At 45.0% G+C, this 17,035-nt stretch overlaps 1 protein-coding gene across 1 annotated transcript in view; it reads left to right on the top strand.

Annotated features, from left to right (window-relative positions):
- Window positions 1-17,035, top strand: part of SDR42E2 (short chain dehydrogenase/reductase family 42E, member 2) — a 61,987-nt gene that overhangs the window by 15,335 nt on the left and 29,617 nt on the right. The window contains exons 5-7 of the mRNA XM_040356838.1: window positions 1,401-1,519; window positions 5,770-5,845; window positions 10,376-10,458. Coding sequence (XP_040212772.1) covers window positions 1,401-1,519; window positions 5,770-5,845; window positions 10,376-10,458 — 278 coding nt within the window. The remainder of the gene's footprint in view (window positions 1-1,400; window positions 1,520-5,769; window positions 5,846-10,375; window positions 10,459-17,035) is intronic.

The raw sequence follows: 17,035 nt of genomic DNA, 5'->3' as shown, positions 1-17,035 counted from the left end.
CTGCAGCCTGAGACAGAAACTGGAGCACTGTTAAAGATGTGTGCAGAGGACCGGAGTCGCACAAAGCCAACCCAAAATTGAGTTGGCATCTAAACAGCTGGACCAAAGTTGCCCTATCACTGGGACTTGTGAGAGGGCACTGCTGGCATTGATCTATCACTGCTAGTGAAGACTGAGTACATAGGCACAAGCCATCTAACTAGCAGCTCTAGTCACTGCATGCAGAGTTTACTGAGACTGTACTTATGTGCACCACCCTAACGTTAGCCGGCTGAAGAATTAGGGCAAAGGTCTGTCTTCTCCCATAGGTTCTCTATGACAACTTTACTTGTAGTCCAGAGTAAGAGGGGGTCTCTGTATGTAGATCTGAGTCTTAGCATAACAGTCCATACAGAATGCACCCTAAGCAGCATAGCTTACTGGTCTCAAAAAGTTATTGCAGTGTTGATCACCATTGTTATTACTGTTATCTATGCCATTGTTTATTGCTGATTTATAGATTATCGGGTATAGAACAATTCAATCATATAGAACTTCATTCTAAACTTATATAACCTAGTGATTATATTGCAAAAATATATGTGCAGAAAGTTGTATGTTTAAGGAGCCAAGAATTCATATACCAGAAAAGTATTTATAAAATCACAAAGTTTTATTATAAATATTGAAAATGAAAAACAAATTTAAGCAATGTGTTATAAAACTATCACAGAAGATCCATGCAGTCATAATGTAGATACAGTAACTTCAGCTCAACATGTTTCACCATTCAATGGCTTCCTCAGGAGACTTGTGAAGTACTGTACACAATCTCACCCGGGTGCTCAACAGAAGTTTTTGGAAGATCAGTAAGCAAATGAATGTTGAAACCAATGGAGTTACAATACTAGTTTGTCATAGGAGGAATACCACCCGCTGTGGGAGCCTGCCCAACTGGCAAAATCAGCCCAATCAGTCAGTCCTTAGATAAGTAGTCAGTTCAGACATGCATCACTGTGGCAATCTCATCAGATATGTTTAACCCACCATCTGCGGTAGGTGACTGAATGGAAACCCAGTGAATGGGTAAAACTAAGAGATTAAACCAATTTGCCCATCTGCTGAAAGGTAGCGCAGTCGGTAAGGTTTTAAATAAGTTGGCAATTCAAGCATTCGTCACTATGGTAATCTCATCAGGCCTGCATCTTTTCATACACAGGCTCCCAGCATGTGGAATTTGGTGGCAAATTGGTTTAATCCCTTAGTTTTAACTATTCACTGGGGTTCCTTCCTGCCACCTGCCGCAGATGGTGATAAAAAAAAGCATTTGTCCCAAAAAAAAATATTATGTGTAATTATTCAATATTCTAGGTAATCAAAGTTATCACCAAATCTTGTACTTTTCTGTTTTTTGTTTGCAGTTTGTATAGCAAGAAATATTCCCAGATTAATTTACACCAGTACAGTAAATGTAGTATTTGGCGGAAATTACATAGAGGAAGGTGATGAAGAAACAACACCATATTATCCACCTGAAAAGGTAAAGTCTAACTTTTAAAGGAACATGTAGGAAAGGAGCATGAAAGTAAAAAATACAACTTTTTCTATTCTTCAATAAGTATAATGAATATTTTTTAGACCAGTGGTTGTCAACTTATGAGCTATGGGGGCCTCACCGGCAGCCCTTCACATCACCAAAGGGTATACTATAATATATGTAATGCTTGAGAGAACTGCCAGACTGCATAGATAGATAAAATGATGGTCACAGACTGCATATGCTACATTTTTGGCCTAGAGACAAGTAGCAGAAGACAATATGAAACCAGAAGATGCCAGTAGTGATCAATGTTTTTACCCTTAATCAATGTTTCCACTATAGTCTGCTGAGGTCTGAGGGCTGAACATCATATACCCTCAGGCCACAGGTTGGGCACACAGCTGCCAGTTCTAGCCACAGGAATCAGCAGAGTCTTGCTGCTGGAAGTTGTAGCATGTGCATAAGCCAGTCCAAATAGAGCCTAACCACTTTCAACAGAAGTGTAATGCCGCATACAGACGATCGGACATTCCGACAACAAAACCGTGATTTTTTTTCCGACATATGTTGGCCCAAACTTGTCTTGCATACACACGGTCACACAAATGTTGCCGGAAATTCCGAACGTCAAGAACGCGGTGACGTACAACGCGTAAGACGGCAGTAGAAAAGAGAAGTTCAATACCAGTCGTGTTAGTAGAAGTTTGAGAGACGATTCTTTTCAGCCTCATGCTTTTCAGTCCATTACAGCGTGACGAATGTGCTATCTCCATTACGAACACTAGTTTTACCAGACCGAGCGCTTCCGTCTTGTATTTGATTCTGAGCATGCGTGGCATTTTGTGCGTCGGAATTGTCCACACACGATTGGAATTTCCGAGACCGGATTTTGTTGTTGGAAAATTTGAGAACCAGCTCTCAAATTTTTGTTGTCGGAAATTCCGGCAGAAAATGTCCGATGGGGCCTATACACAGTCGGAATTTCCGACCAAAAGCTCCCATCGAACATTTGTTGTCGGAAATTTTGAGCATGTGTAAGAAGACCTTCATAGTCCTTGTGACTGCTGAGGTGAGCCAAATGCTATATACACCCTGCATTCAGGTACTCTTGGGGTACTCTAGATGTGTGTCCACTCCATCTATTGAATGATATCCAGCACTGTGGTGTGGTCATGTTGCAGCTACACAAATGACTTCCATCTGCACAAGATAAATTTGAATTAGTGTACTCTGTCAATGCCTGATTAATGGTGTCTGTAGCCTGACCAGTTTGCCTGCACTCTGCAATTGTGTATTGCAGATTTTGTGTTCTCTTTATGACTTGATATAAGCTTGGCATCTATTTCTGACTAGTACTCATCCTTGGATATGTGCTTCATTTGGTTGCCTCTGTTAATGACTGTTTTTGTTTCTGCTTTTTGCCTGAAACCCAACTGGACCTGGTAAATGTTCTTTGGCTACATTTCTCTGCTACTATCTCTGACTTTCAGCCTGTTCTGACCTTGCTTTGAGACACTCTGTCACCAGACTAGTCAGATCAACAATAATCTTTCCATAAGATTAAATGTTCATTCAATGTATTTTTTGCATGTTATCCTTGTGTAGCACCCTGGAGTTTAAGCAGGGTTGCACCTCACAAATGTACATGCCAGGAGTAGTTATCCTGGTTGATTGCTAGAGATCTATTGATTTCTCCCTAAGTTTGGCCTTGTTGCACGTTTCTCTATCACTATGTGGCCGGGTACTTGGTTGTACTAGATACGAGAAGGGCAGCGCAAAGTCAGGTTATGGGTATATGGGGTATATGGGGTAATGGGCAGGGGTTTTCTTGAATCCCGTGGCCTGCTGGGAGAGCCTATATATTCGGGTGAGGTCAGGTGATCTGTGTTCTGTGCCACCAGCACAGCTGTGTGAGTGGACGTTTGTTGTATTACCTGGGTTGCCAGGCCGGAGATGGGGACTATCCTGGGCACATCTGGCTGCTAGGCTGTCTGAGGGTCGATCCAGAAGCAAGAGAGCAGGGTTGGGACTGCAGCTTGCAGTCCAACCAAAAGTGACGGTTTGGTCGGCTAGAGAACCTGTTGTGGTCGGAGGTAGAGGGGAAGATGACGCCAATAAGGGACTATCCACCTTATTACCAGGGACCACAGTGAGTAACTGAAGCAAGTACTGGAGCAGTGTTCTCACCAACCCGGGACAAAGAAGAATTGGGAAACTTTAGTGGGAATCAAGCCAGGGACTCAGTAAGCAGAGGTGACGCTTGCAGATCAGTCAAGCCAGGGATCGAGCAGGCCAGTGGGGGTGAAGCTTGAGAGGTATCTCGAGTGCCAATCTAGGGACCCAGCAGAGAAGTGGGGGTGATGCTTGAGGAAGATACCACCATACAGAAGGATGTCAGCTATCCCTGGCCCTGGAGGTTCTCATTAGACCAAAGGAGGCCTGGGACCTTGCTATATTTGTTTAGACACCATCTTGGATGTGATGTCAGCAGCTGCAGCAGACTTAAAGCCGAGCTCCACTCTAAAGGGGAAGCTCTGCTTGTTTCCCACCCCCCCCCCCTCCACTGCAACATTTGGCACTTTTTGTGGGGAAGGGGGGTGCGGAGACATGGTTTGGACAGGCCCCCCTCCTTCCCCCGCAGTCTTCTGGGACACATCATAGGTATAATATAACTGGATACTAACATTTATTGGTAAAATTGATCCAGGGAATATCGGATTGCCTCTTGGGGGATCAGGAATATTTTTTTCCCCTGTTGGAGCAAATTGGATCATTCTTTGCTGTTTTTTGTTTTGCCTTCCTCTGGATCAACTGTGGGTATAGGATTGTGTATATAGGATTGTAACATTTTTCTTTTTTTTCTTTTTATTGGTTGAACTGGATTGACTTGTGTTTTTTTTCAACCAGACTAACTATGTTACTATGTAACTACGAGATCATTCACAAGGCACAGCACAACTCGAGCATGCACAGTTAGAAACAGGGTGTAAAGCTGCAAGGCTTCACTTCCTGTATCCCTTACTGCCGGTGTATTGTCACAGTTTGCTGCCTATCCTAGAATGCTCCGGAAGTCACGTGGCGGCCAACTGCGCATGCGCGATGCGTTCCAAACGCAAATGCGATGCGTTCCAATTGATTCACGACAGTGCACACCAGTGAAACCTCGGTCGGCATCCAGGCTCTTTCCTTAACATCCCCGTGGATTGGAGGATGTTAAAAAAAGAGCCAGGAGGCCGAGCGAGCGGAGCGTGCCGTCCGAGCGAAGCGAGGACGTGAGGCCGACTGGCCACTTTCCTCTAAATCCACGTCGCCCTGAATGCCGGGTTCGCTGGTGTGTACTGTCGAAAATCCATTGGAACGCATCGCACTTGCGTTTGGAACGCATCGCGCATGCGCAGTTGGCAGCCACGTGACTTCCGCAGCATTCTACGATAGGCAGCAAACTGTGACACTACACCGGCACCTGCACCTGAAGCCGATTGAAGACTCGACTCCGGTGAGGACGATCCCTGGATAAGTATGTGTCTTAAATTAAAAGTCAGCAGCTACAGTATTAGTTTTGAAGGACTTTGGAGCTCCTCCTTAAAGTAGAACTATAGGCAAAACTTTTTTTAACATTTTGGACAGAGTAGGGGAGGATTATTTCCCCTGTCAGTTTGATACTCTTCAAATAGACCCCTGTGTGAGCCATTACTTAATTAAAAAAACTCCATCACAGTTCCACAAATCCTCATTTCCTTCTGTTTTTAAAAGAGAAGTTGAGTTGTTGTTTTTTGAGAAATCATACTTACCTAGGTGGATGCAGCATTGGTCCAATACCGCATCTATCCCCCGCCAGCTCTAAGGGTGAGAACTGAGCAATCAAACATGGCTGATCACTCAGTTCTCAGAGCTCTGTGAGCAGAGCATTGGTGACTGTCGGGGGGAGAAGGGATGGTTCAGACTCTTATCGGCTCACCGAGAGGTTGAGCGGGGTGCGGGTCCAGGCATCTGGTTGGATCCCAACCATATGGTCTTGATCCTTCCCTAGCCTGGCCTGACTCTGTGACCTCAGCTGACAGCGGGCTGTCAACTGAAAACAGGTCACAGGTGTGCAGAACGGTCTGCACTTCTGTAATCCATAGGAGTACAGCCAAACAAGCTTTGACTGTACTTCTCCTTTAAGCAGTTGATGCTGTACTCCTACTGAATGTATAGTTTTACCCTATATTACTGTATATCCATCTAAAGGTTTTACTGTTTATTTTTAGCAGCTGGATTATTATTCCAAGACAAAGACTATTGCTGATCAGATGATTCTGGCAGCCAATGGAACTACACTCAAAGGTGAGTCTTAATTCTTTAAAATGATTTTCAAAAATCTAATTTAAATGAATGTAAATTAAATATTTTTATTTGAGGAGAATCCTAGGCAAAACAGATGAATGCTTCCCATGAAACCCTTTTGTAACTAAACCCTTATCCTGCAGTTGTACATTGCCTTGGTGGATTACATCTGTTAATTTAGTGATAAAGGCAGGTCCAGATTTACCTTACTGAAGCATTTAGGCACACAAGCTTTAATAAATGGATAAAAAAAAAAAAAAAAATGGTATATTTAGCACAAGGTATATTTAGCACACTAAAAGGGAGAAAATTACAGCAGTTCATTTTTAGGGTTTACATACACTGAGAAATACTGCATATACTCGAGTATAAATCGAGTTTTTCAGCACATTTTTTGTGTGCTGAAAATGCCCCCCTTGGCTTATACTCGAGTCACCTTCTTTGCGCCTGATCTCCCGAATTTGGGGACATGGTACCGGTTGGCCGTAGGTCCCCTGGACCCCAAACTGTAGCCCCACTCTTCCTCTACAAGTGTGCAAAGTTTGTTGTCCAGGGGACCTATGGCCGGGGAGCACCAATTTAAACCGGACACCCCTTCCATAGACTCCCATGTTAAACGGTCATTTCTCCAGTGACTTTGGGGACCCGGTATCGGCTGGTCGTAGCCCCATTTCTCCTCTACAAGTGTGCAAGGATTGTTGTCTGGGGGACCTACAGTTGGGGAGCACCGATTTTTCAAACTAGCCACCCCTTCCATAGACTCCCATGTTAAACGTCAGTCTAATCATGGACACAGTGAGGAATTGCACATGGACACAGTGAGGCACAGTGAGGCATGCAGATGGACACCCTAGGCTTATAGTCGAGTCAATACCTTTTCCCATTTTTTGTGGTAAAATTAGGTGCCTCGGCTTATATTTGGGTCGGCTTATACTCGAGTATATACGGTACTAGGACAGTGTGTAAATAAATTTATAGGAGATTATTGTATTTCTATTGATGGTTGCAAAAAATATTAGTGGCTGATAACTACACAAGGAAAAGCCACTTCTTTGATGCATGTGACTACTGATTGAAAATCAAGCCATTGGAACTAGTACACTTTTAACATGCCTGTATAGGATTTTCACCTACAATCCAACATGGTTTTTATCCAGTTTATTACTATATTAAGCCATAATATATGAGTCTGAACAACTGTAATTGGGGCAATAGATCCTTACAATGTTGTTGTTTGAGTGTAAATACTTCTAAATAAAAAGGTTACATACTAGAAAATTATGATATTAATCTGCAGGGGCCCATTTTTTTTTTTATGAGACTTGTTCCCCAACTCCCACTACAACGTGTCAACGCTTTCTAAATACCTAGGTGTATATGTATCCAGATCCCCAGCCGAATACATCTCTCTTAACATCGAGTCTCTTTTCTCCCTCATTAAATACAAAATACAAATTTGGGCCCGCCTACCTTTAGGTGTATGGGACCTAAAAAAAATTGTTCCGTTGCCCAAAATACCATATATTCTATAGCATACCCCGGTCTACCTGCCTCTGAAATACTTCAAATCTCGGGAGGCCCTGCTGAAGCCTTTTGTCTGGGGGACCAGCAGATATAAACTTGCTTGGCAAACTCTCAAGAACCCCACTACTTGGTGCTGGGCAGCCTAGACAAAGGGGGGGTGACACCATGTTTTACTGCACCGGTGACACCAACCCTAGTGACGCTACTGCTTTAGGTAGCTGAGTGTACAAGTGTGAACAAGTACAATTGGAAAGCATGTGATTCAACAAAGTCAGCTGTAGGGAAACAAGCAGAAAACACAAATGGGAGCTAACGTGACCCCTAAAATGAGCCTACCCACCAAACTAAACCCTAAGGCCGTGTACAAACGACCAAACATGTACGATGAAAGCGGTCCGCCGGACCGTTTTCACCGTACATGTCTGGCCGGGGATTTCTGTACGATGGCTGTACTAACCATCGTACAGAAATCCGCGCGTAAACAATACGCGGGGCGTGTCCGCGGCGTTGCCGCGATGATGACGCGGCGACATGGGCGGGCCTGCCAGTTAAATGCTTCCACGCATGCGTCGAAGTCATTCGACGCATGCGAGGGATGGCGGGCGCTCGGACATGTACGGTAGGTCTGTACAGACGACCGAACATGTCCGAGCGGGCAGGATTCCAGCGGACTGTTTTAAAACAAGTCCAGGAATATTTGCCCGCTGGGAAAAGGCCCGGCGGGCAAATGTTTGCTGGAATCCTGCACGCTCGGGCCTACACACGCCCGCGGACCAGTTTCAGCAGACATGTTTGGTCGTGTGTACGGGGCCTAACACTAACCCTTATTCTGTTGCATACTGAACTTGTCCTGTAACAGGAGCCTCTGCACTAAAAGCAGACAGTCCTGTGCTGAAATCATGTACACCAAAATCCCGGCGCCAGGAGTAGCTGGTCCAGGATTGCCTATTGTGCAAACAGGACTTCATACGTTTCTCTAATTGTTTTCCCCACATTTGCCTCTAATTGTTTTGTTAGTGAAAAGCCTTGTAGCGGTCACCTGATATGCTCAGCTGGAATTATTCATGGCGAGGCCCAGACATTTCCATAGCATGGCAGGCATTTGAACACTTAAGCTGCCCTGAGGGGAGATAAGGTTAGAAATGCCAGTGTACAACAAATTAATGTAAAGTGCAATGTGATCCCTGGTGCCCAGGGTGAGATGTGATAATTATAGCCGGGGAAATGTTACAATACGATATCACTACACCTGATACCTGCACACTGGGGCATACATGCAAGTAATCAGCTAGTAAAACCAGCATAGTAAAATACTGTTTTTTACTATTGTGAAAATACAAGGCTCCATCATTAAAGTATTATTTAATTTTCTTTTCCCAAATTAATCGACAGCTTGCAGAGGATATAATGTACATCTGTATTGTCAGTAAATGACTGGCTTTACTGAGCATGTAAACACATATAAAAAGCAACAGGACCATTAAAAATGATTAAGGGTATTCCCACACTGGGGTGGGGGGGGCGTCGGCGGTAAAGCTTTGCTGTTTTTAGCGGTGCTTTACGGTAGTTTTAGTAGCGCTAATCGTCTGCTAGCGGGGTGCTTTTAACCTTCACTAGCGGCCAAATCATAGCGAGTGCTTTCACACTGGAGCGGTGCGCTGGCAGGAAGTTAAAAAAAGTTCTGCAAGCAGCATGTTTGGGGCGATTTAAAACCGATGTATACACTGCTCCTCCACCACCCCTGCCAATTGGAATGCATGGGCAGCGCTGCCGAAGTGTCTGCAAAGCACTTTGGCAGCGGCGCTTTGCGGCCGTTATTAACCCCTTCTTCGGCCGCTAGCAGGGGTTAAAAGCACCCCGCTAGCAGCCGATTAGCATTCTAAAACGCCTCTAAAAATAGTGGTGCTTTAACGCCGACACCCCCCTTGCCCCTGTGTGAAAGTGTCCTAAGAAGATATAATGAAAAATTTTATCAAATACCGTAACTTTCCTTTCCAATCCATGGCAGCATACTATCACATGTATGTTGCCATGTTGGTGCCAGGAAAGTGTTAAATGGGTATCCCATGGTGTTGTAAGGAAGGAGGAGGTACCTCTCTTATTTCACCCTTTGCAGATGCACCAATCCCAATAAGGTTCTTTAAAGTCAACAGCATAAGAATGTTCTATTGTTGCTGCTAACATGAAACGATATCATGGCAATGGTATCGGTAAGAAATTGGCTTGAGTGAAACAATTAGTGGTCAGTTCTCACAAGAAACTGTTACAGAATGGGAAGCTGAACCAGCAAGCCTAACATGTCTCCCAATGAGAATCTGGTAAACTCAGACTCTTGCCAGGTGGCACCAATGGGGTATGCGAACGCAGTATATGGAGTAAAAATAGGGAATGTTGATGATGACCCTAAAATCTTTACAATAAGCCTTATGTCACATGCATTCACCTACACCTAAACATAGGCCCAAGACCACACAAGGGTGGCAGACTTTATTTTTTTGCATTACACTTGGAGATTGGAAAGAAGAAATCACCGCTCCAGGATACCAATCAAGGGTCTCCCCACTGGATCCAAAGCCACGGGTGCTGGCAATGCGTGGAATGATGCAAAATGAAGGGAAAACGTTCTGGACATCCGCACTCCAAAAATTTATTAATTTTATTGTAAAATCAAAAAATACACAGGATACATGCCACAGCAAACAGGGTACAAGCTGACGTGTTTCACACCAAACCTTAGTGCTTATTCATAGCTATGAATAAGCACTAAGATTTGGTGTGAAAAGCGTAGAAAAGCGTTCCCTTCATTTTGCACTTGGTGCAACTAAGTCGTTTTTCCTTATTTGCCTTCATGTCCAAAATATGTGCCCTGTATGTGTATAATATGGTGTACCTTGAACCTTATGCAACCAAAACTTAAGAATAAATAATTTGCTAGGAGGACCAAAAATAACTTAAAAACAAAAAAGTGAAGTTTTATACATTAATTAATTTTACCTGCTTCTACAGGTGGCAGTAAACTCCTGACGTGCGTATTACGACCTCCTGGAATTTATGGACCAGATGAAAGAAGACTTTTGCCTAGGCTAGTGGTATGTCATCATTTATAACATTATGTACATGAAGCTTAAATAAAAACTAGGAAAGGGTGCAGAGATTGATAGCAAAGTGTATTGTCAGTTAAGGGACACTTCTGCAAACAATGTAGAAATGTAGCAGCAATTAAACTGTGGATTACACCAAGGTAAAGCCTCTACAGGGTATTCATTTTAAAATAAATATAGTTACAAGTTTATTAAGATGCCTATGGGCCAGAACCAGGTTTGGACCAAACAATGCCCTAGGCAGGTTATCAGTTTTGAGCCCACCCACTTATTAAAGAGGTATTAAACCCAAAAGCAAACATTTATTATGTTGCAGCTAACCAAGTCTTAGATGATGGCTAAGATTGAGGCGATCACTGCATTTCAGAGTGGATAAAAATCAAAAAGTAAAAAAATTTTAAAAACAAAAAAAGTTTTTTTTTTAATTTCAATCAGATTGTTTTGATTTTTATCAAATTTATTTTAATAAAATGCTTTTGAAGTAAAAATCTATCTAAAGATAGTTTTCTATTGTTACCGTGTGTACACCCTGGGACACAGACGCATTGCTGCAATCAGTTATAGGGCCTGTACAAAAGCCCCATATAAAGGCTGCTACAGAAAGGGTTTCTTTATGTAAGCCCCTCCACATTGCTGTTATACTGCCATCTGCTGTCCCAGTGTGCTTAGGACTTCATAAAAATAGTCCGAGTATCAACTTTCCCTGTGGTACATTTCTTCCACCTCTTGGACTTATAGTCTTGACTCTTTCGACTCACCTAAGATTTTCGACATATGGAAGCTTATGCCTAAAGCTTACCTCCCGACTTGGTATTTTTCCATCTATATCTTATATGCCCCGTGGACGCACCCATCGAGGGACCACCAGCCATATAAGTTTCTATCTCTCTGCTAACTCTATATTCCTCATCCTCGCCCTGAAGAAGCCCCACGGCGAAACGTGCGTTGGCGACTTCGGAGGAATGTACAGTGGTCATCTGCTGTTGATGAATTTGTGATAATTTCTTGAACCTATTTATTTTATGTATATCTTGTTTAATTTATTTATATGCTATTAAATTATATATTTTTACAAAACCATACTTCCTTGGCCTTAAAGTCTGACCATCAATGTCCACTTGCTTGATATTGTTTCTCCTCCAACTGTTCTGTCTATCATAGAAGGCGGGACTTTGTATTAAAGAGGCCACAGAGTAAACAAGAGATTTTCCTGTTTGTAATCTGTCGGCACTTGTCCTGTCCCCCTCCCTCTGCCCTCCGAGGCTGCAGATGGGCATTGATCAGGCTGCACTGATGGCAATGGTAAGGCCCATGTGAGGCTGCATTGGTTGCAATGGTAAGGCTGCATTCATGGCACATGTAAGGCTGCATTCATGGCACATGTAAGGCTGCATTGATTGCAATGGTAAGGCTGCATTCATGGCACATTTGAGGCTGCATTTATGGCACATGTGAGGCTGCATTGGTTGCAATGATGAGGCTGCATTAGTTGCAGTGGTGAGGCTGCATTGGTTGCAATGGTGAGACTGCATTGGTTGCAATGGTAAGGCTGCATTCATGGCAATGGTAAGGCAATGCGTGTTATACGCCGATAAATACGGTATATTCAAATAACACGCCCAAGCTCATCCTTATTCCTGAGCAGCACTCTGGGATTCATTGGGTCCACAAAAGAAATATATACAGTATATCCAAATAACACGCCCGGGCTCATCTCTTCACCACACACAGCCACAAAGGCAAGAGAATTTTTGTTGGGCAGTGTATTAGTTGCTCGGACGAACACATTTAGACAGAGTTTTAATGGTTCAAAGAATGTCAGGCAAAATAGTCGGCCCTCACGCATGTTCACTTCATCAAATCTGGCCCTCTTTGAAAAAAGTTTGGACACCCCTGCATTAAACCATTCAACACTGGAAAGTGTGCTTACAGTGATCTGTTTTGTTTATTTTTTATTTTTCTGGGTGTTGGAGATCCCCCACCACCCAGACCTCTGTCAGAGAGGGGACTATAATTAGTAGACATGTGCACACTGAAATATTTAGTTTCGTAATTTCGTTTTCGTCCGAAAAAAAGGAAAATTTATTATCATACTTACCGTAATTTTCCTTTCCTGATGGACTCCATGGCAGCCTACGTGTGGGTTAATCCCGCCTCCTCTTCAATGTGATAGGACCCCATACCCATAAAAGTTAACTCACCAATAGACTCAGTGTTCCGTAACTATCCCGACTCCATAATTTCAGGGTGGGAACTCCGTCTGCCATGGAGTCCATCAGGAAAGGAAAATTACGGTAAGTATGATAATAAATTTTCCTTTTTCCTGACTGACTCCATGGCAGCCTACGTGTGGGAAATAACTAGCCAAACACACGGGTGGGTATGCTGAACAGAAATATATTTAATTTGTCCCGTCAGCCGACAAGACTGATAAACCAAAATTTACAGAAGACAGTGCTGCAGGTTCAACACAGTAATGGGACATAAATGTGTTTATAGAAGACCAAGAGGCCGCTCTACAAATAACATCTGGCGCCACATGACGGCCTGCTGCCCAGGAAGCTGCCATCCCTCTCGTGGAGTGAGCTGTTACCGCCTGCGGAGGAGCCAAGCCCTTTGCACAATAAGCCTGTTGTATCGTCTGGACGATCCAGGATGCGATTGTTCTTGAAGATGCCTTTTTCCCTTTGTTCTTGCCTGAATGCAGGATGAACAGGTGATCAGAACGTCTGAATGTAGATGTAACTTGAAGATATTCAGTGAGTATCTTGCCCATATCCAGAGGGTGAGTCTCATCAGAATCTGGGTTTTTAAAGGTAGGGAGAACTACTTCCTGATTCTCATGGAAAACCGACAAGACCTTTGGTTTGGAGCCCAGCATAGGTATCAGAACCACTCTGTCTGGAAAAAAGGTGAGAAATGGCTCCTTGTGACCCAGAAAACCGATCTCGGACACTCTCTTGGCCGAGGTGATGGCTACCAAAAAGGCTACTTTGGCTGAAAAGTTCTTCAACGAGGACGGGGAGGGCCCTGACATACTAAGTCCATTCAAAAAGTCAAGTACTAACGGGAGATCCCATTTGGGGAATCTTGGCTTCCTCAGAGGTCTCAATCTTGAGGCTCCACGGAAAAACTGTTTGATTAGTGGATGGGTTGCCCAAGGAATTCCAGAGAAGGCTGAAAGTTCTGAGATTTGAACTCTTAGTGAGCTTACAGACAGGGGTAGGTCTAGCCCTGATTGAAGAAAGCTTAGGATGTTTTGGATTTCTGGGTTCTTGAAGGAACTGCCCGCGGTTAAAGAAAATTCCACAAACTTAGACCATATTCTACCGTACACTTTATTTGTGCTTCCTTTCCTTGAGCTCATAAGGGTAGAGATCACCCGAGAGGCGCAGCCAAGGGATTCTAGCCTTTCCCTTTCAAGAACCAGACCGCTAGTTTCATTTGAGCCGGACAGGGATGGAGGAGCGTCCCCTGGGAGAGAAGGTCTGGTCTGCATGGTATTAGAATTGGGTCCTGAAGACTCAGATGGACTAGAAGAGGGAACCATGGCCTGTTCGGCCAGAATGGAGCCACCATTGTAATTTCTGCTTCCTCCGCAAGGAGTCTCTTCAGGAATTTCAGAATTATTGGGATCGGGGGAAAGGCGTACGCCCTCTGAAACCACCACCGATCCGTTAGGGCATCCGTCCCGATTGCCTGGCTGTAGTAACCCCTTGTGTAGAATTTTTCCAATTTGGCATTGTTCGGAGAAGCAAAGAGATCCACTTGGGGATTGACTCCCAGGGACAAGATCCAAAGGAAGGACTGATCGTGGAGAGACCATTCGTTGACGTCCACCTGAGTTCGTGACAGGAAATCCGCCTGGGAGTTCTGAATACCTGGAATGAAAACAGCCGTCAGGTTGACCAGGTTCACTTGGGCCCATTTCATAATGGGCTCTACTTCCTGGAGAAGGGATGAGCTCCGAGTCCCGCCTTGTCTCTTGACATATGATACTGCTGTGGTGTTGTCCATCCTTAGAATTACTGACTTTCCCTTCAGCAGTTGTGAAAAGGACTGTAGGGCACACCAGGCCGCTCGAAGCTCCAGGGTGTTCGAGCCTGGATTGTGGAGGCGAGCGTCCCACCTGCCTTGCGCCATGCTTGTGCCGCATAAGGCCCCCCAACCGGAGCCACTGGCATCTGTCGTCACTGTGACCCACGAAACTGGAGCGATGGAGTGACAATTCAGCAGATTCTTCGGTTGAAGCCACCAGAAGAGGCTGCCTCTCATTGACGTTGAAATGTGGATCCGCTGACTCATGCTCCCTGATTTCCACTGCCTGAGAAAGCCGGATTGGAAGGGACGTAGCCTCCAAAGCGCCCATTTCACCATTGGTGTTGTGGATACCATTGTCCCAATGATCTTCAAGCATTGATGAGCTCTTAGGTGGCGAGTACTCAAGGCCCGGGAAATCCTCCCCTGAATTACCGGAATCTTCTCTACTGGTAGGGAGATGGTCTTCCTTACCGTGTCGAATTGAGCTCCCAGATAGGTTAGACACTGAGTTGGCTCTAGGTGGCTTTTTGCCAGGTTCAGGAGCCACCCGAATTCGGACAAGGTCGAGATGACATGATCTCTCTGTGCCAGGAGAAGGGTTTTGTCTTGGGACAAGACCAGGAGATCGTCCAGATAATGGTACAAACGAATCTTCTTCAGCCTGATGAGGGCTACCAGTGCCAAAAGAACTTTGGTGAAGACCCGTGGGGATGTTGTTAGGCCAAAGGGTAGACATATGAACTGAAGATGTTCCTGGTTGACATAGAACCTGAGGAACTTGTGCAGCTCTGCTGCTACTGGGACGTGGAAATAGGCATCCTTTAGGTCCACAGAAATCATCCAGTCGCCCGGTTGTATTGCTTGTTGGATGGTTGATAAAGTTTCCATCTTGAACTTTTTGTGTGTTATAAATTTGTTCAGGTATGTTAAGTCTATGACTGGACGCCAGGTACCGTTCTTCTTCTGTACTAAGAAGAGAGGGGAGTACACCCCAAGAAACTGTTCGTCTTTTGGGACGTGTACCACTGCCCCTTGAATTTTCAGGAGGTGAATGTAATCTAGAAGGACCTGTCTCTGTTCCAGTGACCCTGGAAGAAGGGTGGAGATGAACTTTGGACAGGGAGGACTGGAAAAGGACCATGTGTGTCCTGGGGTCACGGTCTTGATGACCCAAAAGTCCTTGATTGAGGCCGCCCAGACGTGCCGATAAAGGAGTAGACGAGCTCCAACACGATCCGCTTGGGCGGGCGTTGTCTCAAAAAGATTTCCCTTTGTCGCGTCCAGTTGACGCTTGAGTAGTTGGAGTAGGTTTGCGGTAGGAGCCTCTACCTCTGCTCCAATTCCTTCTGTAGTTTCCGCCAGGTCTGTAAGTGCGAGCTTCCCTAGCGCGATCCGGGCTGTATCGCCGAAATTGGGGTGTTTTTCTTCCTGTCTGGCGCTTGTCCTGAGGAAGGAAACCCGACTTGCCCCCCGTGGCTTTGGAGATGGCATCATCCAGCTTGTTACCAAACAGGGTTGACCCTTCGAAGGGAATCTTGCACCAGTTCTGCTTCGATGATGGGTCAGCAACCCAGGGGCGTAGCCAGAGGGCCCGTTTCGCGGTCACAGAAGAAAGCATAATCCTAGCTAACAGGCGGATTAAGTCAACGGAGGCTTCACCCAGGAATGCGACCGCCAGTTTTAGCTCTGCCGTAGCTGAGTTCTTAGCTAGTTCTTCAGAGACGCCTTTGAGGAAGGAATCAACATTTTCCGTCCAGGCTTCCATGGCCTTTGATAATGCCGCTAAAGCTAGAGCCGGTTTGCACGCTGTGCCCGCAAGGCCATAAATTCTTCTGAGGTCCTGGTCCATTCTTCTGTCCAGGCCATCTTTGAAAGAGACGGAGTCAGCAATAGGTAAAGTGACATGTTTAGCCAGTCTCGTTACTGCCGCATCTACTAGAGGAACATTCTCCAAATGTTTGACCTCCTCCTGTTTGAAGGGATAGAGCCTTGAGGCTTTGTTAGCCATGGAAGATTTCTTGTCCACCTTGCTCCATTCCTCTTCAAAGATACCCTTCAGTTCAGACAGAAACGGGAACGTAGGGCGTTCTTTTCCCAGGCGCTTAAAATATTTTTTCTGCTTGGCTGGAGAAGCAGGTTGTTCCTCCCATAAGAGAGCCTCCTTAATCGCTTTGACGAGTGGCGTCACCTGCGCGAAGTCAAATTCTAAGCCTTCTTCATCACTCTCTAGGTCACCCTCAGGAAAAGCCGGAGTGGAGGCTTGAGGCCGGGAAGGACCTGGATCCTCTAGGATCTCCAAGTTTGGAGAAACAGACCCGTCAGTGTTGGTCTGAATCTGCGTGTGGGGCATGTTCTCTCTTAGAGTTCGTTGAACCACACGTTCCACCAGAGACTCGATACAATGACCTTCAGTCTCTTTTTCCCTGACCGCATGGGCGTAGCATCGGTCGCATAATGACTTGCCCTCTGGGACACGAGTGTCACATCCCCAGCAGGCTCTGCGATCAGAGCGACTATCATGGCG

This window comes from Rana temporaria, chromosome 6 (genome assembly GCF_905171775.1).
Source record: "Rana temporaria chromosome 6, aRanTem1.1, whole genome shotgun sequence".
Lineage (NCBI taxonomy): Eukaryota > Metazoa > Chordata > Amphibia > Anura > Ranidae > Rana > Rana temporaria.
This window is presented reverse-complemented; position numbering and strand designations above follow the sequence as displayed.